This window comes from Tripterygium wilfordii, chromosome 20, assembly GCF_013401445.1.
Source record: "Tripterygium wilfordii isolate XIE 37 chromosome 20, ASM1340144v1, whole genome shotgun sequence".
Lineage (NCBI taxonomy): Eukaryota > Viridiplantae > Streptophyta > Magnoliopsida > Celastrales > Celastraceae > Tripterygium > Tripterygium wilfordii.
Window position 1 is genome coordinate 10,309,687 of NC_052251.1, and position 23,337 is coordinate 10,333,023.

The 23,337-nt window shown below is 35.6% G+C and overlaps 1 protein-coding gene across 1 annotated transcript; it reads left to right on the forward strand.

The window, feature by feature from the left end:
* The first annotated feature begins 2,245 nt into the window (after positions 1 to 2,245).
* On the forward strand, positions 2,246 to 23,191 carry LOC119986656. Its single transcript, XM_038831300.1, has 42 exons — positions 2,246 to 2,449; positions 3,031 to 3,106; positions 4,141 to 4,218; positions 4,299 to 4,379; positions 5,309 to 5,376; positions 5,479 to 5,533; positions 5,644 to 5,692; positions 6,312 to 6,449; positions 6,640 to 6,718; positions 7,900 to 7,978; positions 8,083 to 8,129; positions 8,257 to 8,451; positions 8,650 to 8,725; positions 9,927 to 10,007; positions 10,092 to 10,172; positions 11,988 to 12,064; positions 12,155 to 12,209; positions 12,294 to 12,342; positions 12,513 to 12,650; positions 13,414 to 13,495; positions 13,586 to 13,664; positions 15,190 to 15,236; positions 15,367 to 15,578; positions 15,834 to 15,921; positions 16,200 to 16,319; positions 16,420 to 16,538; positions 16,619 to 16,691; positions 16,790 to 16,909; positions 17,347 to 17,415; positions 17,562 to 17,732; positions 17,832 to 17,879; positions 18,047 to 18,188; positions 18,359 to 18,456; positions 19,620 to 19,764; positions 19,852 to 19,937; positions 20,010 to 20,120; positions 20,274 to 20,348; positions 21,584 to 21,649; positions 21,782 to 21,970; positions 22,046 to 22,156; positions 22,524 to 22,604; positions 22,780 to 23,191. The coding sequence occupies exons 1-42, from the start codon at positions 2,339 to 2,341 to the stop codon at positions 22,957 to 22,959; spliced, it is 4,125 nt and encodes a 1,374-aa protein (XP_038687228.1). The 5' UTR covers positions 2,246 to 2,338; the 3' UTR covers positions 22,960 to 23,191.
* The last annotated feature ends 146 nt before the right edge of the window (positions 23,192 to 23,337 follow it).

Genomic DNA, 23,337 nt, shown 5'->3' on the forward strand with positions numbered 1-23,337 from the left:
TTCTCGATCTCTTTCAGAATCTCAATTGGGGTAAACCCCAAATTGACTTTTAGATCTTCAAAATCAGTCCTCGGAAACATATTATAATAAGAAAACACACGAGTGGATCAAAAGTTACGGACGGTCAAAGTTGAAAAACTTAAATACTCGAACATATAAAACAAAATACTCGAACAACAAAATCTGAAATACTCGAACAATAAAACGAAATACTCGAACAGATACAACAAAATACTCGAACAACAACTATGAAATACTCGAACAGATAAAACAAAATACTCGAAACAACAAATATGAAATACTGGAACATAGCACACAAAGTATCCTAAACTGCTCGAATGAAAACTCGAAACCCAAATCACAAATACAAAATTAAATAAAACATACCCATGAATAATCAGGTGCAGAGGGGTGGTCGAATGAGACAAAAATCGTAGATTAACAGGGTTGAAGTGAAAGAAGAACGAAGAGAAAGAAGAACGAATTGAAAAGTGATGTCGCAGGAAGAGGGGAAAAGGTTTTTGAATGAAATCATGTGGAATAAGGGTATTTGGGACAATTCCTTTCAAAAAAGTGTTAGATTTCATGTTTTAAAAAAAGTGAGTTAGTTTTCAAAAAGGAGTTTTGGAAAGTGTTACTTTTCCAAAAAACCCTACATTATGCGGCCGAATGGGCTACAAAAGTCCAATGGACCCATATTATTATTAATATTTTGGTTTTAATTAAATTTATCATACAAAAAAAGGAAGTTAACTAAATGGATAATACCATTTAATATGATAAGGTTCAATTGTCGTATCTCTTTAAATAACGATGATGATAAGTGTGATTTTTTTTTTATGTTATCTTAAGACATGCCAGACCTATAAAATAAAATAAAATAAAAATCTTCCAAACAATTTTTGAAAAAATAATTTAGGAAAAACAGAATGAATGTCAATTGCTAACGTATACTAACAATTTCAAAGAGATTCGAAGATGGGATCTGCACGAGACAAGTCCACAAAGCCTGTAACTAATCCATTTAAGGTATTGTTCGCTCCTGACCCAAGACTTGTACGATTTTACCGGTTTGCCCTATAGAAAGTGTTCAAATGTTTGAGATTGACTTTTATCTTATAAATCAAATCACTTGATTTTTAATATTTAAAATTGCCAAATTGACCCATATAAATTTCAAGCCATTATCTTGCTTACACTTTACAGAACATGAAGGTCCCAAAATTGTCTTTATTGTGATTACGCATTGGCATTTTGGATTCAAATGTACATTCCAATACACATGCTTTACATTACTATTCTTGTGTGAAGCTTCCTCACCTTGTTTTTTTTTTCCAACAATCATTGTCTACCTCAAATGCTTTTCTCTAGTAGTATTTGTAGGCCATTCTTTCTCTTATCATCAACATGTGTGTTCCTTTTCCTTGTAACAAAAATATTTATGTCCGCACATTTGTTTTGTGGATTATTACACGAGTTTAGACGTAATCGGATGTTCGGAGAACAACTACGTATAATATCATCTGTGTGTAAATATTACTTTTAGTCACTGACAGATAAACTCTGTTACAACTCAGTCTATTACGTTTCAAATATTACAAATTGATCATTAGAATAACTGAGTTGTTCTACGATTAGCTTTTCTTGTGTTTCGATTAGTCAACAAACTGACATGTCTATTTGACCGAATATAAAATATTTTTTTAGCTTAAGTGGACTGGCACATGCTTATATGAAATTTGGATTCAAATGTCCTTGCCACGTGTTTAAATTGAGTTTTCATTGATCGAAACACAAGAAAAGTTGACAATGGAACAAGTCAGTTATTCTAATGATCAATTTGTAACATTTGAAACGTGAGGGACTGTGTTGTAACATGACATATCTATCAGTGATCAAAAGTATCATTTACCCTATCATCGGTTATTGAAAAAGTATACATGTAATTATATGATCATTGTTTAATTTGAAATAATAATAAATTTAATAATAAAATAAAGAAAAGCTTTTAAATGTTAATATAATATAAATTTAAAAAATGGTATGTTAAGCCATGCCTCGTCAATGCCACGCATGTTCTTGGTACAAAGAATATATCCTTTTTGACGTTTTTAGCCCCACCGTCCTACTCAACAGTCCTAAAGGAATATGGATACCCAACTGAAAAAGTCGGAAATACCCTCCATGGTTTCAAACACGTGGATACAGTATTTAAAGCGAGAAAGGAAGTTTAGAATTAGGAAAGCAAAAAAGACGTGGAATTCGTGTGTAGAGAGTGATACACAAGCAATCTTAGCAAGTTTTTGAAGAACTGTTTGGTCTCCGGGGAATCTGAGCAATGGCGTCTCAAGGTGCTGGCGTGGTTGGATTCTTTGGCTTGGACGAGTTGAGCCTGGAATTGGCCGCTTCACTTCTTCGATGTAGCTACCAAGTTAAAGCTTACCACCAGGTGTTTTTCAATCTTTGCGACTCTACTACGCGATTCTTTGATTTACTTGAAGTGTATGAGTTGATGGAGAAGTCATAGAGAATAATATGTCTTGATGAACTTGTTAGATGTTGAGGGAAACAATCCGTGAAGCCTGAAAATAATTATCTGTTCATGGTTTTCAAATTCGGAAAAAAGAATTCCAGGTTAATTGTGTACCCCTTGGAATCTAATGGATGTAGTTATTCTCTTGAACCCTAGTGTTGTGACACAAGTGAGTTGATCATTTGTGATTAATCTTATTACTTTCATATGATTCTTAATCAAAAGTTCCATTAATAACTACAACAGTTCATTATCTTATTACTTTCATATGATTATTATTATTATTGATAAGCTACTTTCATATGATTCTTAATCAAAAGTTCCATTAATAACTACAAAAGTTGTTATAATGATGCATAACTTTGATAGATATACTTTGAATTGCTTGTCATGTTGTCTCTGGAGCAACCATGCAATGATGTGGTAGTCTGTGTTACTAGTTCTGTGTGTCGGAAGGCGGAAAGTAATTTTCTTAGGGTCAATTGGTTTATCTGCAGGTTCAGGATACTTTGATGGATAAGTTTTTGAATCTAGGTGGAATTAAATGTGGGAGCCCGCTTGAGGCAGGGAAAGGTAAATACAGTTTTTCGCTTCTGATTTTTCGAGATTTTTGTTTTATTATTTTCTGAGGGCCAAATGCTTTAGTCAACTATGGTCACATGGTTTTGAATTTGAGGTCTTGCACAGATTTGCATAATTGCATGGATTTGTATCCTATCAATATTTGGGGCCACAACAAAAAAATTGGCAATGATACTCCATGAATATATTGTACTCTTCCAGTCCCAGCTACTTATTGATGCCTAGCTGCCAACATTATTTATATGTGTTCAGGATTAGTTATTTTTCCCCTTTCTTTCTCTGTTTTGACTCTGTGGACCTTCTGATAGGCCTTTAGTTTTCTATGTCCATTCACCTTACTTTGTTTTTGTATAGAAAGAGACCTCCAATTGGTGCTTTATTTTTGTCATTGCTAAGAAACTGATTATTATGCATACTTTGTTGTTTGACATGTTCTCGACCCATCAGCATGATTTGATAATTATCTGCTTGTAAAAAAACACTACAAACTTTGTGTTTATATTAGGCCTTCTGTATGTTGATGCAGCATGCGATATTTCACTGCTTGTGGAATGATGAAATGAAACATTAAAGTTAAATTGGATACTACCATATGCTGAATTTTTGGTTTTATAACTTTTCAGTTTCCGCATATGGATTTCACTTTAATTGTTATCACATGATTTAAGTGAAACCTACTATATTGGAAATTTAAATACTACTCAAATATTATGTGGGGGTAAGGTTTGCGTAAATCCTACCTGTCCCCGACCCCACCCACTGCGGCAGCCTTGTACGCGAGAGAGTTTTTTTATTTTTTATTTTTTAAATACTACTCAAATATTCTGGTTTTCTTTGTCACTTTTTTATGAGCACCAATTTTTCAGCACATTATATTCGAAATTCAAAATTTTGTTTATGCAAGTATGTAACCATGTCGTTGCTATAATGAGCCCTTTATTCCCCATGATTTCTGGGAATGCTGTCCTGCCTACATGTCAATATGCCCTTTGTCTTAGGATTCACACTGATGTGTTTTTATGCAGATGTAGCAGCTTTACTATTAGTTGCTGATGCAGATCAAATTGATGATGTAATTTTCAGCCCTGAGAATGCTTTGAAAGGTCTTGTTGAAACTTCTTTATAGATAATGTTATATGACTATCACTTGCTTGATATACATATGCATCTTTATGATATACAGGGATGAAAGAAGGGTCTGTGATCGTATTCCATTCAGTCATATTGCCATCATATATCCAAAAGCTGGAGAAGTCCCTCGCAGGTATATACTCAAGGTGCCAAAATTGTTGGCTCTGCTCGAGGATACATCATCTGATAATACCAGCATCTCTTAACCTAGAGATCACATGTTCAATTCCTGAAAACAGTCTCTCCACATATTTTGTCGGGGGGCGGGGGGGGGGGAGGTCTATGTACATCTTGGCTGACTCTGCCCATTATGGGAGCCTTGAGCGCGGTGTTGTTTTTTTTAATCTTAGATGGAGATATCCTTACATTGTCTACTGAGTTTGTTCCTTGAAATTTTCTCAAAAACCTAACGAAGTATTATAGGTTTTATTTACCAGTCACAATTATCACGTAGATTATGTATCCTTCAAATTCTGTCCTTAGTCATTTCTGCTGAAGCTACTGATCTAAAAATCTGTTAACTTCATTTTGGGCAAAGTATGATATAAACCTTGTGGAAGGCACAATATTTAGTGAACTCATTTTCCTTCATGAACATCATTCATCCAAGGAGTTTAGTATTGATTTGTGAGAAGGATTCCACAGTGTAGCTCTTATCTTCTGCTTAATGGTGTTCTATCTTGACATTGCAAATTTTCATTTTAGGAAATTTTTAAGTTTTGCTCACTTTCATTGTCTTCTTTGTATCTTTAACATTTTTAAACCCTAAATGTGTAAATAACATTTTAAGTAAAATGTGACATACTTATGATTTTTGAGGTGCCATTGATTTGTATGTATATTTATGTGAAGAAAGGCTGTGACATAAATCTTGGATGTGAGACATCTACTTTTTCATCCTGTATATTATAATTTTCCTACAATATCCCAGCCACACTTAGTTAGCTTAACCACGAAAAAGGTTTCATGACATCTTTTTTCTTTTATAAGTTCTCTTGCATTTCGTTCTGAAAATGTACCTTCTGCATTCCTTTTTTGCTGATGCATTTTACTCATCTGCAGAACTTTGTGAGACAGTTTATCTAATAGATGCATATGCCTTTAGGGGGGCATCCAATGGAAAAATCATGGTAATCTTATATCCTGTTAATGTGATCTTCTCTCTTCTCTACCTTGCTTATTTGTTGTTGTTGAGTTTCAGGTAGACCACTGATCTTTTTTTAATGTTGTAGATTACGTCCTCAGGAAGCTCTGAGGCCATTGCAAAAGCTCGACCCATTCTCTCTGGTAAGCTTCGTTTAATATGCAATGATTACTTTGTTTCCTCTTTTTATAGAGCTTGTTAGTTTGCCTGTATTTCATTTTATGGTCAAATTATTGCCCTCTGTCCTTAACAGCAATGTGCGAAAAGCTTTTCATTCTGGAGGGTGAAGTTGGTGCTGGAAGGTGAGTTTATTCTTTGAATTTTCCTGCTGTAACATTTTTGGTCAATTATTTGGTAGTAACGCAAATTTATTTTGGCTTGTAGAAGTGAAAGTTTGCAACATGTGCTACTTAAAAATAGCAATTAGATATCTGTCGCATGATCTGCTTGTCTTTGATTGCTTGCATCATAATCTTCGTTTTATAATTTATTTATTTTTTTTGCATTATAAGCCCCACAAAGGTGCACGAGGAAAAAAAAATTTCCTGGTTTTTCTATCCTCTTTTTCCCTATTCGTAACTAATTTTGTACTATTATCAATGAGAAGGGAGACGCTTCACTTCTTGTGGGAGTGTATGGCTGATAACCTTGTGGCGTGTTTCGAATTGTGTGCATTTCTGTTATTTCTCAAATCTGCATTGAATTTTTGTTTTACAAGAAAAAGGCTAGAGTATAATGTGACTGTTTAAATTTTGTAGAGTTTTCTCTACAAGATCACTGCAGAGGGGTGCATTCCCTTTAAACTGCATAGATGAACCCTTATCAAATATGACTTTTGGATCACAGAGCTTCTTCAATGGCATTTTTTTTGGTTTGAGTGGGAGTCCCAAGAATTTAATGCTTCTCATCTTCCCATTGCAGTAAAATCATAATGGTCAATGAGCTGCTCAAGGGTATTCATCTTGTTGCTTCAGTTGAGGCTATTACTCTTGGTGCTCAAGCTAGAATTCATCCTTGGACAATCTACAACATCATTTCCAATGCTGCTGGAAATTCATGGTGGAGCACTCATACCGGTTCTATTTATTTCTTGTTAATGATTATCTTTTTAACTGTCAAAAAGTCAGAGTTGCTGTTTATGATTTAACCAACAATCAAATAGTTTTTAGGGGGTTCTCATGGTTTCATATACAGGTTTACGTCTCAGCCTGCCTTTTCTCAATTCTTTTAATTTGTTTTGTTCGAGCAGGGTTTTCAAGAATCATATATTAAAGTTGTTAGGAGGCGAGGCAAAGCCTTGTTCCCTGAATTCTTATGTTGAAAATATGGTAAGTTCAATAATACTGGGTTCCTTTGTTCAAGTATGATGTCATGATATGTGAATTTGCATGGACTGAGTGCTTTTATAAAACACCCTTTTCCGATCTTTATGACACATTTCTATTGCATGTACATTCTCTCTTCTCTCGATTATATAGTGTACACATTTATATGCTGCTTAATTTACAGCTGTCTGTTAAATCATTTACCCGTATTGAATAAAACCTATGGCACATTATACCAATTTGTCTTCAAAATATGATGTTTCTATTAAATCCATTTACTTGTTTTCTTGTGATCAAATTGTAGAAAAAAATACAGAGGCTTTTTTAAGGTTTCATCACTTCTTTTACCTTGTGATAACACCTCTAGCTAACGTCCCTGTTCATCCCTTTCTCTTCCTGGGCCACCATCACCAATGACAATCACCCCCTTCATCAGCTGCAAGAGCTCCACGACTTAAATCCAATATAAACCGAACCAGAATTCAAGTTGCCAACCGGCAACCACTAACTTAAGCCCAACTTCATGCCCAGATTCAAATACTAACTTGGAACATTTGTGCAAAACCACTGAAAGAGATTACCGGCATCAAACTCTTTCTCAAGCCCATTCCCAAAGATTTAGACATGGCTTGGCGGCCAGTGGATTGAAGAACAGGGGAAGTCATGTAGGATAACTGGTGTTTTATTCTTTGAGTGGTACTTCACAAGTACCCAGTAACAGAAGCTCCAAAGAGATTTATGGGTTTTAGTATACATTGGAATTAACTTAGGTTGCATTGTGGTTTGGCCTTTTGAAAGTAAGACTTTTGGGGTTTGATAAGAACTAAGATCTGGAATTCTTGATAATTGTTGACGAATTAAAGTAAAAGGAAAGATAGACTTTTAGGGATCACATGTAAGGATAGATTGCATAAGACCATCTAATGCATATTGTCTGCTTGTTTGCGTTATTTATTGTTTGAAAATCTTGAGGAAACTTATTAAGAGTAGGAGATGAACCTGTAATGCATGGTTCTATCATTTTCTTTATGCACGTGTTTTGAATGGATGTTTAAAAAAAATATTGATTGGGAAAAAGTTAGTCCTTCTCCTTCAAGTTTCACACATGCTAATGTTGCACCTGCTTGGTGCTTTCCATTAAGTGAAAGACGTTCCTTGAAAACAATTCCTCTTTGACATTCTAGGGGATCATTTTGGACAAGGCAAAATCGCTTACTTTTCCTCTTCCACTTTTGGCGGTTGCTCATCAACAGCTCATTCTGGGTAAAATAGCCACATGATGAGCCAACTGTTTATGATTGGATGCAAACATCACAGATGTCCCAAAAAGAAGTTTCTAATCAACAAATTTGTACATTTATCTTCAGGGTCTTCCTATGGTCATGGAGGTGATGTGAATTTCACATTGATCAAGGTTATTATTTAGTTCTTTTGGTTTTTTAAATTCCGATAGCTGGAGGTGTAGCTTACCTTTTAGGCCTTGGGTTAGAGAAAAGTACCATGCTATTTTTTTGTTATTTTGTTTCACACTTAATTTCCAGGTATGGGAGAAAGTGTTTGGAGTGAATATAGAAGATGCAGCCAACAAAGAAACTTACAGCCCAGAGCAACTGGCTTCCCAAATTGTTGAAAAGTCTGCTACTGTGAGCCGAATTGGGTTCATTGGTCTTGGAGCAATGGGATTTGGCATGGCAACTCACCTGCTGCAATCAAATTTCAGTGTTGTTGGTTTTGATGTACTCACTTACTTTGGTTTGTCTTACTTTGTTGGATCAATTCCATACCTGTGGCTGAATTCTAAAATGATATAGTTATCCTGTCACTTATCTGGCATGAGAATTTATTGAGCCAGTTGACTCTGGAATTGTTCCCAGCAGAGTCAACTATGCACATTGCATCAAGGTTGAATGACTTGAATCTTTGTCTTGATGCAGGTTTATAAACCGTCGTTAACACGGTTTGCAAATGCTGGCGGTTTTGTAGCTGACTCACCTTTGGAAGTATCAAAAGGTAATTTGAATTGAGGCACATTTAAAGGTGTACCTTTCTAACTCCATAGCTAAACAAATTGTTCGATTTTGGTGAGGAAGGTGGAAAGATCATTAGGTTTTTCTAAGAGGATTGTTGTTAGGTATGTTCTTCTTGAACAGGAAGTGCCGTAGTAAAGGTTAAGGAAAGTGTCAGAGTATTGCTTGTAGTTCATGCATGTTAATGCTTATGCCCCATGACATTACTTTTCTCTATGGACGTAAAAGAGAAATTTATTGAAAAATGTTTCTAAATAGTCCTTTGTAGACCTCCTTAGCTTCTCTTCTTTTCAAATTTTGCCCTTGATTTCCTCTTGGAATCCCCTCCCCTTCCCCCCAAAGCATCCTATGTCCTAACATCCACAACTGCTTTTCTCTGTGGTGTGACTTGCATCTTTCATCTATTTATATGCTTTATTTTTAAACGTAGTGATTGTTAAGTAGAGAGCTGAGAATATACTCGTAATCGATCAAGCAGTTGGCTATTTTAGATATAATTGCATATTGAATATGCTAAAAACATTAACAATTGAGTTGAGGAGCACCACTATTTCAATTGGTTGGGTCCCGCCAGGGAAGGGATTGAATCCCAATCCTTATTGAAGAAAGTAATGGAGGTGAAGTTTGGGGGTAATCTCCTTCATAAAGCAGTCTTTTTAGATTCAGCCTTAAGGCTTGCTGTATAAAATTCTCTGTCCGAGACATCATGAATAATTAACTTCTAACATTCTTAGGATGCATATAAGAGTGAAATTTTGTTATGTCCTTCATAAAGCGATCTCGTTAGATCAAAAGGTTTTGCTGACGAAAATTTCTGTATCGACACATTTTCTTTGGCTGATTTTTGTGAATACTTGTATTCGGAGCTTCTTGGTTCTTACAGTTTCCTTATAAAATCTTTCTTTAAACACATGCAAATTGATGAGTTCTGATTTGAGTTTTTTTTAGAAAGGGACTGTAGTTTGTGATCTTTCATACTTCTGCTCTTCATGGCTTCATGCAATTTAATTTGAACTTAGGAACGTTAACTTTAGAGAGATTTTCTACCTTGGGCTGAAACTAGACCATTGGTTAAATGAGATCACAAAGAAAAAAGAAGAATTATTCCTTTGAATAGTGATTTCATAATCTAAATCTATTTGTGAAGAGAGAATCCATCCGTTTCTCATGCATTTCTTTTGTAGATGTTGACGTGCTTGTTATCATGGTGACAAACGAGGCTCAAGCTGAAAGTGTTTTATATGGAGATCTGGGCGCAGTTCAAGGTGGGTTCCCCCCACCCTTAAGTAAGATCAGTAAGATCATTTGGTTTTTGGCAACCGAACTGACTTGTCTTCCCTGTTCTGTAGCTCTTCCATCAGGAGCATCTGTCATCCTTTCATCTACCGTATCTCCTGCATTTGTGAACCTACTTGAGCAACGTCTCCATGGTTTGTCCTATTGGTGTTTTGTTGTGCATTTTTCAATATGCGAACAGCAATTTGTGAATGGCATTATTTTTGTCACTTTGAAATAATGGTTTGAATTACATAATAATCTCTCGCTTAGGTGCATTTTTTTTAGAAAAATATTTTGGCTCAAATGATATATTGATTAATAATCCTTGATGTTATATTCTCCAGTTTTACTATTGCTAGAAATCTTGAAAACATCTTTTTGTTTCTGTCTTGCACAATGTACCGTTTCAGTTGTTTTCAACTTTTCATTAACACATAGCAAATAATACTCCAGGTTGCGTATCATGGGGATTTATGTATTAAATTAATATGGGATGATTGTGATAGAATGCAAGCGACATATATGGACCAGGTCTAGACAGATCTGGTGAAGTGATATATTATTATAAACTGAGTTGTAGTATGACCCGTTTTAAAAAAAAACGTGGTAAACAACTGAAGAACTCAAACTCACCTTTTGAATGAAGATAAGGAGCTCTGATGGAATATCCATAGTTACTTTGTTAGGCAGCAGGAACTTAGGTCTTGAAGCATAGTTAGGGTCCATGTCAGGTAGTAAGAATAGGACATTGGATTAGCAACACTTAGGGCTCCTAAATAAATTAGACAATGCAGAAGAGCTTGAAAACAACATGAAATGGGGAGATAAGATAATAATGACAGTATTTTCAGGTATAGAAAGAAAATCAATGTTTGATACCTCGTCTTTCTAACTTCAAGTTTTGTGAGAGTTTTATCTTTGTTAGATTTGATACAATCTACTATGTTGTTCATGATTGACCTGAATTACCCGTCTTTTTAGATCTTCTAGCAATGAATTGTATTAAAACAGGAGGCACTCACTGTTGATGATAGTTTAACCTCTATTAATGAGTGATGATGATGGTTCCATAGAGAACTTTGAACTTTCATACTATGGTGATTCAGGATGATATAAATGCTTACAAGCACTTGAGGATGCATTAAATTAATATACACACAAAATGATAAAAAAAGAAAGGGGAACTGTCATGGTTTAGAACTCATTAGGTCATGCATATTTCATAATATCCTAGAACACCATCAAATAAACACTTCCAAACTATACTCCCTCTCTTTCTTGCACACACTCATCACCTTTTGATAACATCTTAACACAATGCTAAAGTCAACTATGGTTTCCTCGGCAAAAGGGCAGTTTCATGTCGCTATTAGAAGAAGAAAGGCAAATGAATCAATGCCAACAAATAGAGCTGATTTGGTTAGCTGCTCTTGTGATTCCATGGTCAAGTTCAAGTGGATCCTTGACTTCAGATACTCTTCACTGAACGGATTTCTTGATTGTAAAATTTCCTATGTTGTGCTGACAGGTATTTCATGCTACCAATGGATCCAGGGCAAATAATTGGCTCACTGTGTTTAGAACTAGTTGGGCTGAAGGTCTGGATTCCTTGCAAGGAAAATGATAAAAGTTACTCTTAATTACTCAAGTATCAAGTGCATTGTACTCCTTTTTTAGTGTAGAATCTTTTGTATTCATCGGACACCTTTAGATATAAATGGAATCTTACTACCGAAAATTCTTAAAAATCATCTGGCTGATCAATCCATGTGTACTTTCGTCATGAAACTTCACCTGATTTATTATTCAGTTTGGTAATCACAATTGCATTGGTACTATCTTGACATGTTACACAGTTTTGTATTCAGGACCCTGAGCACTTTTTCTCTATTATTTGATGTGATTGTCTACAATTTCTTTCTTCTATTTATTCTTTACTCTCATGACCAAATATGCTAATGTTGTAGATGAAGGAAAGAATTTGAAACTGGTCGATGCTCCTGTGTCTGGTGGTGTTAAGAGGGCCTCCATGGGTGAACTTACGGTGCAAAATTGGAACCTTTTGATTCTGAAAAAGATACCATTTGTGGGTTTTTGACTGAAATTTTTCATTGAACTTGTAAATTCTTGTCAGATAATGGCTTCTGGTACGGACGATGCCCTTAGGTCTGCTGGTTTAGTTCTCTCTGGTAATTACCATGATCTGTAGTTTCCACTTTTGGGTGAAGGGCTTTCTGGAAATCAATTTTTTTTCGTCTTGTATGTTTCTACAGCATTAAGCGAGAAGCTGTATATTATCAAAGGAGGATGTGGAGCTGGAAGGTATTTTTCTGAGTCAACTTTTTTCTTGGCATGCAGTGTAGTGTCATTTCATGCAATCATGTGTTCTCTGGCACATAAGCATAGCTGAATATGACAGTAAAAGCATTCAAGGTTTTGATTTTGCCACACAAGCAAATTGACATTCTATTCCTCTGGAATTATGTCTTCAGTGGTGTAAAGATGGTTAATCAATTGCTTGCTGGAGTTCATATAGCATCAGCGGCTGAGGCAGTGGCATTTGGAGCTCGATTAGGCCTTAATACAAGAGTCCTCTATGATATCATCTCGAATAGTGAGGGAACATCATGGTTTGTACCGTCCACACTGCTATTATAATACCTCCAATCTGTTGTTCTTTTTGGATTGAGCCTATGAACCTTGCCTTTAAGTTCTGACAAAAGAAAAGGAACATTTGAAAATTAAACTCGTAAATGAGCTTTAAAGACTGGTGGACGTTTCCTGCTGTAGCTTCTTTTCTATTATCTTTCTTTCGTCTAAGAAAAATTCGACCATCCACAATTTTCTTATAATATTTGAAGTTAGAAGAATTCCCTCATCCATACCATAATTTTTTTTAATAATCACCCAACTTACTAGTACATTTGTTCTCTTACTCTTAGACTTTTTGTATAATTCTTCACAATGAATACTAGTGTTTCATGATCTAATAAAGTATAAATTTCCGAAGGGGGGCTAACATGTACGAAATAATTGCAGTTTATTCAAATACTGATTGTGCACATAACTATGTATATCAACATGTGAGATCAAGCTCTGCAAGTTCTAAATTCTTACTAAAATCATGTATTGACATTTTTCTTGGTTAATGCAGTGGAGAAAACTAACATAGCTGTTGAAAATATTTACATACTTGCTAGGTCATGCTGTTTGTGATGTGAAAATGTAACTTCTCTTGCCTGTTTCACATCTTATCTTTTGTAAAATCATTGATTATTAATTTTTTTTTCACTTAAAACAAACCCCTTGTGTAGTTATAATATCTTGCCAGGTATTTCCAGATTCTTGTCAATCATCGTGCTTAATTATAAGAAGTTTTTACTTCTGCTGCAGGATGTTTGAGAATCGTGTGCCTCACATGTTGGACAATGATTATACACCATATTCAGCACTTGATATCTTTGTGAAGGATCTGGTCAGACTGATAACCACGTTGCAATTTGTCCTCTAAAGATCAACTTTTAGTAAAGTTTCTCTCTACAATAACCATTATAATTGCCTGCAGGGCATTGTTACTCGTGAATCCACATCTCGTAAAGTTCCGCTTCATATTTCAAATGTTGCGCACCAACTGTTCTTGTCAGGTATTGTATTCTAACAGCAAATCACAATTAATTTTGCCTTTTATGTTTTATCCTTCCTCTTAAGTTTTTTTGATGCGAAGCAATTGGTCACTTGTTTCCTAGAGCCTTTCTGTGATAATAGTATAGCTCTTGTTGATGAGGGAAAGGGGTAATCTAAAACCTTCATTTGATACATGTACTTCAAAAGTCAATATTTTACTTTTTCGGGTTTAGCAGGGATTACAACAGAGTACAGGGAATATATAGTTGGTAATGATAAGTAGCGATGCTGACATAGTGAGAGTTGTTGCAGCCATAGAAGGGGCAGCTGGAGCATTTTGTTTATTTATGCTTTTCTTTTTCCAAAACTTAAAAGTATGACCACGTGTAGCTGAAAGGACTTAGAGAAAATTAGAGGATGAAACAACTCTTGATGTGAGACATTTTGGTCGGATCACTCCAAACATGGTATGTTTTGAATGATAGAATTTATTAAGAAAATGAATCAAGGGCATGCCACCCGATTAGAAGCAACTACAATACAATGAATACAGCCAAATATCAAACACACGTCCATATCATAATGCCCACTATGCCCATTGCATATAGTAGTAAAAAAACCATCCATATCTGGAGTTTCTCAACATAGATTCTTCTCCTTTAAGAACTCTCTCTTCGATCTTCTTCGACGTGATTTAAATCCAACTGCTTATTTAATGCATTACCTATCATTTAACTTAATCTTAGTGACTGCTAATGGTGAGCATCGAAAAGAATCTATAACAAGCGAGTGTCAAATACTACCTTGAAAATGCAAGACTGTTATATTGAAGAGATGGTGAGCGGTTTGAGAGAATTTTCTGTACTGTAAAGTTTCTTCATTTTTTTCTGACATGTGACTTCACCTTCGTATTATATACCTAGACTTCAGCTGCAGATTGTACTCTTTCACATTCTTGCACCATTTCTTGCCACTGCCTGTTTGCAAATATGTCATTTTTACCTTTCTATCATCATTGTTAGAATATGTATAAATGATGTGAAATGCCCAAATCCAACAAATTAAGTTATTGGGTTAAATGACAAAGTAACTAATCTTAACATGATGTCAAAGCAGGAGGTCTTGGGTTCAAACTTTGGCTTCCATAATTTATAAACTCCCATTTCTTTGAATGTCCCACGTACTGAGTACCCATTGAGAAGTTGGCCATATGTTTGGGCTTGCCCCATAATGGGCTTTGAATTTCTACTTGTTGGGCCATCAGATTGTCTAGCCCACACGTGAGGAGTGTTAGAATATGGTATAAATAATGTGAAATGCCCTAACCCATCAAGTTAAGTAGCGTGTTCGGCTTCTGGATTGCTCATAGTTATATATTAGGAGATTGAAACCATATATTATATGAACTTAATTTCTTTATTCTGTGATGAAATTGTTCATCATATGAAAACAAGTCTATTGTGTCCCAACATATGAAAGCACTTTGTATTGCAAAAATGTATCTGCCTTTTTAGTTATCCATCAATGAATTTGCATACTGAGCAGGCTCTGCTGCTGGCTGGGGTCGACAAGATGATGCTGGTGTTGTAAAGGTATTGATAATTATTAATTAATAAAATATAGAATGTACCATTAATGAAGTTTCTGTTTCAGCCTCCAAAGTTTTGTTGGTGGTTAATTTGGCTTTTACTAGTGTAACTGCGAAATTTTCTATATCTGTAGGTTTATGAGACCCTCACAGGTGTTAAAGTTGAAGGGAAACTTCCGCCTCTGAAGAAAGATGTTGCCTTGCAATCTCTTGGACCTGAGTGGCCACGGGATCCAGTTGAAGATATACATAGGCTGAACAAGAGCAGTTCCAATACTTTGGTTGTTTTGGATGATGATCCAACTGGAACGCAAACTGTTCATGATATTGAAGTATTAACAGAATGGTAAACTTTTAATTTTTGTGTTTTCTCTTTATACATGTGGCAACACAGATGTTCTGAATATACCATATGAACTTGATGGGAAATATATGGTTTATTACCAAAAGCTAAGTTGTTGCATTTCTTTGCATTTTCAAAAACTTGCTATAATTTTCTATATTTATAATTCTGTTTTTATGTGAAACTGGTAAAGCCTTTTTTCAGCTCCTTTTGGAAGTCATCTTAAATTTTGTATTTGTTTTGCACTTTCCATTACAGGAGTGTGGAGTCAATTGTTGAGCAGTTCAGAAAAAAGGCCTCATGCTTCTTCATTTTGACCAACTCTAGGTCCTTGGATTCTGAGAAGGTAAAGAAGATGACATCAAAATATATGTTGTAGTCCATTCCGTAAAGTGTTGGTTATCAAAAATTGAAACTTACTTCTATCATATCGGAAATCTGTTTCCTGGCATTAATCTTATTCTTTGTTAGCAATTGTAGATACTTGTTTCTTTGTGCTGCACTCTCTTTGCGCTCCTTATCATATCATCTTTTGCTTAAGAAAGACAACATTTTGTTTCCTGCTCAGGAACACAGTTTGCATGTAAGACTTATTTTATGAGTAGGCAATATTTTGCTTTACAGGCCAGTTCATTGATAAAAGACATCTGCAGAAACCTATGTACTGCAGCCAAATCAGTTGAGAACGTTGATTACACTGTTGTTTTGAGAGGGGACTCAACATTACGTGGTCATTTTCCAGAGGCAAGGACGGGCTTTTATTACAGTCACGATATATTGTCAAAGCTATAACAAGTTACAATATACTTCGTATAAGTAGATAATGCTGCCTATCAACCTGTAGGAGGCAGATGCAGCTGTTTCTGTACTAGGCGAAATGGATGCATGGATCCTATGCCCATTTTTTCTTCAAGGAGGCCGTTACACTATTGGAGACGTACACTATGTTGCTGATTCTGATTGGTATTTGCTTCTATTTTTGTTAGATATTTTTCATTAGATCTTGCTAGTAACTAATACTGTTTAATCCAATGATTTGGTAGGCTTATTCCTGCAGGGGATACTGAATTTGCTAAAGATGCTGCCTTTGGCTATAAATCTTCAAACCTCCGTGAGGTCTCGCTTTTCTCATATCAGTGATGGCATGTATGTTCATGGGAAATTCAACAGTGCCAGTTGTTAAAATAACTTTTCAAATTCTATGAAATTTTTAGTGGGTTGAGGAGAAAACTTCTGGCCGAATTCCTGCAAGCAGTGTAACATCCATTTCTATCCAGCTTTTGAGAAAAGGTGGACCAGATGCTGTCTGCGAGCTTCTTTGCAGTTTACCGAAGGTAATTATGATTAGTATTTATTCATGTGGCTTATCTGTGTTTGTGCATGCACTTAGGCACTTGAGAGAGAGATTCTAGCATTGTGGGTCTTGTTTGCTTGGTCCCACCGCTATGTTATCGTGGCAAATCTGGATGCAATAGTTGAAGCATGTGATTGTCCTTTTTATTTCTAGTTTTCCTATTACAGCTAAGTTAATTGAGATAACAAGCATTGGTACATTTGTCTATATGAAAAAATTTAGCACCATACCTTCACAAGCATGGGGCTCCTCAGCATGTTTGTACCCTCCACAATACTATGGAACAATCTTGTACCATGGCAGGTGTTAAGCTTAATGTTTTTTTCCCCTTTTTTGCATCAATGTGGACTGCACTTCTGTCAGGACCATACATGATGTGATATGCTGATGTGTTTTTTGTTTTGCTTTGTGATGCAGGGTTCAACATGCATAGTCAATGCAGCAAGTGAAAGAGATATGGCTGTATTTGCTGCAGGAATGATCCAGGCAAACTTTTTTCCTATTGCTAGATTTCCATTATTGTTGTTGTTGTTGTTGGTATTATTCTTGTTATTATTGCCACTACTGTTGGGCATGCTTTACTAAAATCCACAACAAAAAGGTTCCTCCTAAGTTTTAAGTTCAATATGCAGGCAGAGTTAAAGGGAAAATATTTCTTATGCCGCACTGCTGCTAGCTTTGTGTCTGCTCGAATTGGAATTATTCCTAAAGCTCCAATAGTGCCAAAAGATCTTGGAATAAACAAAGAAAAGACTGGTGGACTGATAGTTGTGGGGTCATATGTTCCAAAAACAACAAAACAGGTAGAACTGGTGTACTCCATTCTTCATTTTGGTTTTTATACATCTGACATTCAACATTTTATATATAGGCTCATATTTCATATTTCCCACAACTTTCAGGTTGCAGAACTCAAATTACAGTGCCACAAGATATTGAGAAGCATAGAGGTGACCAGATACATAATTTCTTCACATATTGTCAATATTACTGTTGGTTATTTATCTTTCTTTAAATTTAGAAGACACTTGCTAATGAGTTTCAATTCTCATGTTGTGAGTCTTTTACTATTTTCAATGGGATAAGTTGACAAATTTTTCCTTCTTTGTATGAGTAGGTTTCCGTAGATAAACTCGCCATGAAGTCGGTAGAAGAGAGGGAGGATGAGATCAATAAAGCAGCTGAGATGGCAGAAGTTTTTATTGGGGCTAATAAGGACACATTAATAATGACCAGTCGTGAACTCATCACTGGAAAAAGTAAGTCCATCTCTCTCATTTATGTAAGCATGCAAATGATTAAATGTCATAAAGTATATGGGCAAGGAAGTGTTGTTCAATTGATAGCATACTGTATTTACTATAGTAAAAGATGCAGATAATAAAATAGATTTGTTATTAAAGCAAAACTTTTTTTTCGCATTTGGTAGCTCCATTAGAGAGTTTGGATATCAACTTCAAAGTGAGTTCTGCTTTGGTGGACATTGTTAGGCGCATAAGGATAAGACCCCGTTACATTCTTGCGAAGGTATTGTGATTTGAACCATATGAACAGATTTTCCCCCTTAAGTATGATTGCTGCTACCTTCTTTAGTTTTCCTTTCTTCTTTCCTTATTTCTAGTTTCTACTCTGTAAAAGTGAGCTTGATGATTCAATTTTCAATTTATGTTAAATGTTTAAATGTTCCAAATTGTGTTATTGATGCCATTGTGCATTTGTGCAGAGAATCTGTTAACAAATCCTCATATCATTTTTCTATTTTTCTTTTTGTCTCTCATTATAGGTAATAAGGTTCTGTTTCATACAAATGCCTTTCTTATTCTTTACAAATAGAAAAAAAAAAAATCTAGAAGCTTTTTAGAGGATTTTTTTTTTCAAAACCTGTTTATTTTTTATTCAGTTCTTGATTATATCTTTTTTTTATATATTGCCTAGATTATTTAACCATCCATGACATAAATATATTAAAGTCAATGAGATTGTGATATATTTTTCAAGAAATACTGAAATTGATACATCTAACATATATTTGGGCCTAAATTAATTTAGAGATTGTGATATATTTTTGAAAGAGTGTGTTTCTAATCATGAATCCATATTAAGGCTAAGTTTGGCATTGTGCAATTTTTTCTCTTCGGGTTATGTTTACGCTGTAAATTTAAAAATATATGTGTGTGAGAGAATAAGAATAAATGGACAAATTTGTGGCAATCATAGTTTGTAGTTTGTACATAATAAAAGTAGTCTCAGCCACTGAATTTACCACTCTTCACAGATCCAAGGAAAACTTTCAATGTAGTTTCGATTATAGCAATAGTTGGTGTAGAAAGGACATCTAATGAATTGAAAACTTGTTGATACCGATTTAAGTAGAATAATTTCGTAGAGAATGTTAAATTGTACGTCCATGAAAATGATTTTATTCAAGTCTTATCATAAAAGTTTGTTCAATTTATTCTTATGTGACGTTCACAAGATAATTTTCTTTTAATAATATGCCTTCCAAAAGTGCGTTTCAAGCTTCACAAAAAAATGTATCCAACATGTATATGATCACTGCTTTCTGGTTTCAGTTATTGGTTTATGGCTCATTTCAACTAATATTCTTGAAAAGTACTAGACGTGAAATGAGTTTATGTCTTGATTGTTGGAGCTAGTGGTATATACCCATTGCTGTTCTTCTGTTCTAGGGTGGAATCACATCGTCTGATCTTGCTACAAAAGCTCTAGAAGCTAAACGTGCGAAAATAGCTGGACAAGCTCTGGCAGGTGTTCCTTTGTGGCAGCTAGGTCCTGAGAGTAGGCATCCAGGAGTACCTTACATTGTCTTTCCTGGTACATTGACTCATAGTTTACACATTGCCTTTTCCATCAAAATTAAATATCACACCATCTAACCTTCGCAATTTGTCTGCGTACAAGGTAATGTTGGTGACAATAAAGCCCTAGCAGAAGTTGTTAACTCTTGGTCTCGTCCTTCTAGGCTCTCAACAAAAGAGCTCCTTCTTGTAAGTGCCAATGTAATAGGTATTTCAAATAGTAATTCCTTTAGATGCTGACAATATTGGTCACATATGAAGGGTGCAGAAAATGGTGGATATGCTGTTGGAGCATTTAACGTTTATAATATGGAAGGTGCTGAGGCAGTTGTTGCTGCAGCAGAGGAAGAACATAGTCCTGCCATACTTCAGGTTTACATTGAGCAATATATTTTCATCACAACTTTACGTTGTTAATCTTCACTTTTCACTTGTATGGGTATGCCTGTTTTTTTAAAACAAATGAGTTTTTGACTTCAGAACAGCTTCAATTTTCTTAGTGTTTCTTGTTTTTTTTTTTCACAGATCCATCCAAGTGCTTTGAAGCAAGCAGGGATTCCCTTGATTGCTTGTTGTATATCTGCTGCTGAGCATGCCAACGTAAGTTGGATTTCAAATATTTAGGAGGAATAGATTAAGATAGGACTACTGAAATTTAAGAAAAGATATCAAGATCATACATTCATTAACTATCTTAATGAGTTAGACAAGTAACAGTTTAGCAACTTCTTGTTCCCAATAATGCTACTTTAATCTTGAAATCAATGCGGTATAACTGATTGCTGGTACTCTGAGAGAATGATGGCATCCTGAAAAGATAACTGGATGATATGCTAAGGCCATTATCTGCTCATTCCTAGTACTTTTCTTATTAACTACCTTTCTTTCTTTGAAATGCTGGAATACTCAAATTAATGACGTTAATGTATAACGAAGTCCTTTTTTACTTTCATTTGTTAGGAATAATGCCCTTGTTTGGGCTTTTATGAAAGTCATATTGTGGTTGCTGGTAATAGTATCGCTTCAATTATCCTTATATTGGAAAGACGCTTGGACAAATTTTTCTTATCATAGTTTATTTGTATTCTTCCTCTGTTCTTCTCCACTCCCATAACACTCTCTTCCTATTAAAATTTTAATTTTTAGATTGATACTCACTGATAAATTTTTCTTGCAAAGTGGGAAAGACGTTTGCATAAATTCTTCACACCAGTTTATTGGTATTCTTTTTGCTGTTCTTCTCCATTTCCCATGACCATCTCTTCCTATTTAGCTGTTAATTTTTAGATTGATACTGATCAACATAAATACATGGGTGCAGATGTCTCAAGGGTAATTAGAACCCCAATACTCAAAAGTCTCTGTTTTCTTCCCTTTGTTTCTTCAATCCAAAATCCCCAAAATCCAACTTTGTTTATTAAAAAACGGTGTCATGTAGTTTAGATGGTTTCCCATGACAAATTGGCTTGGTGAGATTGCCGAAGTGAAGCCAAATTGTGGCATTGTAGGGGGACTTGGGACTGCATTTACTAACAGGTTTTATCTTTATCTTTCGAGTGTGTGTGTCAATTCCTTCCTTAGATGGACTTGGATGGAAGTTTCTCTTCCAAGATTGCAACAAATTACTAGCTTCTATTTTATATCTCAGAGCTTTGGGCAAGCATTTGTCCATGGCAGTTTACACATCAAGTTGGTCAGTTGGGAAGAAACTTTCACATCTTATGTTCCGCTTCTTGGTCATTACCATTGGAATGATAAATGTTGTACGAACGAGAATGATCTGTTGTTGTGCCTTTTTACCGCGACATATTGGAAGTAAAGTTTGTATATGGCAGGTTCCTATTGCTGTTCACTTCGATCATGGAACTTCAAAGCAAGGACTGTTGGAAGCTCTTGATTTGGTGAGTTGGCTTCTTGTCTTGAATGAAAAGGCGCATATTATAGTCAGAGATACCACATTCTGCAGTATCACGTTTTTTTGTTTGCAATTTATGGGAAACTCACATGTGCATTTGCATATTTTAACTTGTCAGGGATTCGACTCAGTCATGGTTGATGGTTCACATCTCCCATTCAAGGAGAACATCTCATTTACAAAGTACATATCGCTCTTGGCCCACTCCAAAAATATGCTGGTAGAGGCTGAACTTGGGAGACTGTCTGGAACTGAGGATGGCATGACTGTGGAAGATTATGAAGCAAGACTTACAGATGTTAATCAGGTTACATTTTTTTTCCAAAATCCTCTCAAGCCCGTATGTCGCCAGCCATCACACTTTGCTTCACTTGTTTTTCAGGCGCAAGAATTCATTGATGAAACCGGTATAGATGCTTTGGCTGTGTGCATCGGAAATGTTCATGGAAAGTACCCTGCGAATGGCCCGCAGCTTAGACTTGATTTGCTTGAGGTCAATTACTACTTGCTCATATACTCTCATTTTCATGTTGGTCGTATCTATGCATCACTAGCCACCACTGCGGGGTTCCTTCATACCCTTTTGGTGTACCATTTTGGTCATGGGGAGCATGCCTCCAATGCTGTCAGTACAATATATATATATATATATATATATATATATATATGCTAGAGTTTTGACATAACGGACCTCATATCACCATTTGTGCCAGAAGTGATGCATGTTGCCAATGAACTTTACATGCTTTAGAGATTGTGCCAAAGCACTGAAGTATTGCAACGACTAGATATGCTTTAAATAGACCACTCCACTGAGAGAGACTGTTTGCGGTTGACGATTTTAAATATGTTAATTGCAGGATCTACATGCCTTGAGTTCAAAGAGAGGTGTTTTCCTGGTGTTGCATGGAGCATCTGGCTTGCCCCAAGAACTTATCAAGGTACAAATAATACTAATGAAAAACCTTCAATTCCTGAAGTTTTTTATGAATAAGATGCTCAAAAGAAATGTTAATGTATCACGGTTCCGTACGTAATAGAAAAACCAAAGCCAAAGAGCATGAAACAGATTCAAGGCAGTTGAAAGTTGACTGAACTTTTGTTTTGTATCAATAGGGATGTATTGACCGCGGTGTGAGGAAGTTCAACGTGAACACTGAAGTCCGAAAGGCTTACATGGATTCATTGGAAGTCCCCAAGAAAGATCTGGTACATGTTTTGGCATGCGCAAAAGATGCCATGAAAGCTGTGATCGCCGAGAAAATGCATCTATTTGGTTCAGCAGGAAAAGCTTGATCCAACTCTCGAGAAATCTCCAGCTTGCATAATTGCTGCAAGTTTGTTAGTATGAACATCATTCTCATCATTCTGCCCCTCATAAGTTGACTGATTTCTGCCCAATCCCATTACTCTTATTAGTATTGTTGATATATACATTCTCCATTTCATTGTTCCAAGCAAAGTCTAATAAACATATCTGTAAACCAGAAAGGGAAAACATATATGTAAACTGCAGGGTTTAATCGTATAACCTAAACCTGGCCCATCAAATCCGCGTGCACAGAAGTTTTCCATAACGACAGGATAAGTTGGGTCAAAGTTCAAGCTCAGTGCGTGAACATAAAGGTGCTCCCACAAGGCTAGGTCCTAGAGAGATTCACCAACTAGACGTAT

Excerpts from the sequence above, each read along its gene's own strand:
- LOC119986656 (XM_038831300.1), top strand. The coding sequence starts at position 2,339 with ATGGCGTCTCAAGGTGCTGGCGTGGTTGGATTCTTTGGCTTGGACGAG. Across the intron at positions 18,457-19,619 it reads CCCGTTACATTCTTGCGAAG|GGTGGAATCACATCGTCTGA; the intron begins GTATTGTGATTT and ends CTTCTGTTCTAG. Across the intron at positions 21,971-22,045 it reads GACTTACAGATGTTAATCAG|GCGCAAGAATTCATTGATGA; the intron begins GTTACATTTTTT and ends CTTGTTTTTCAG.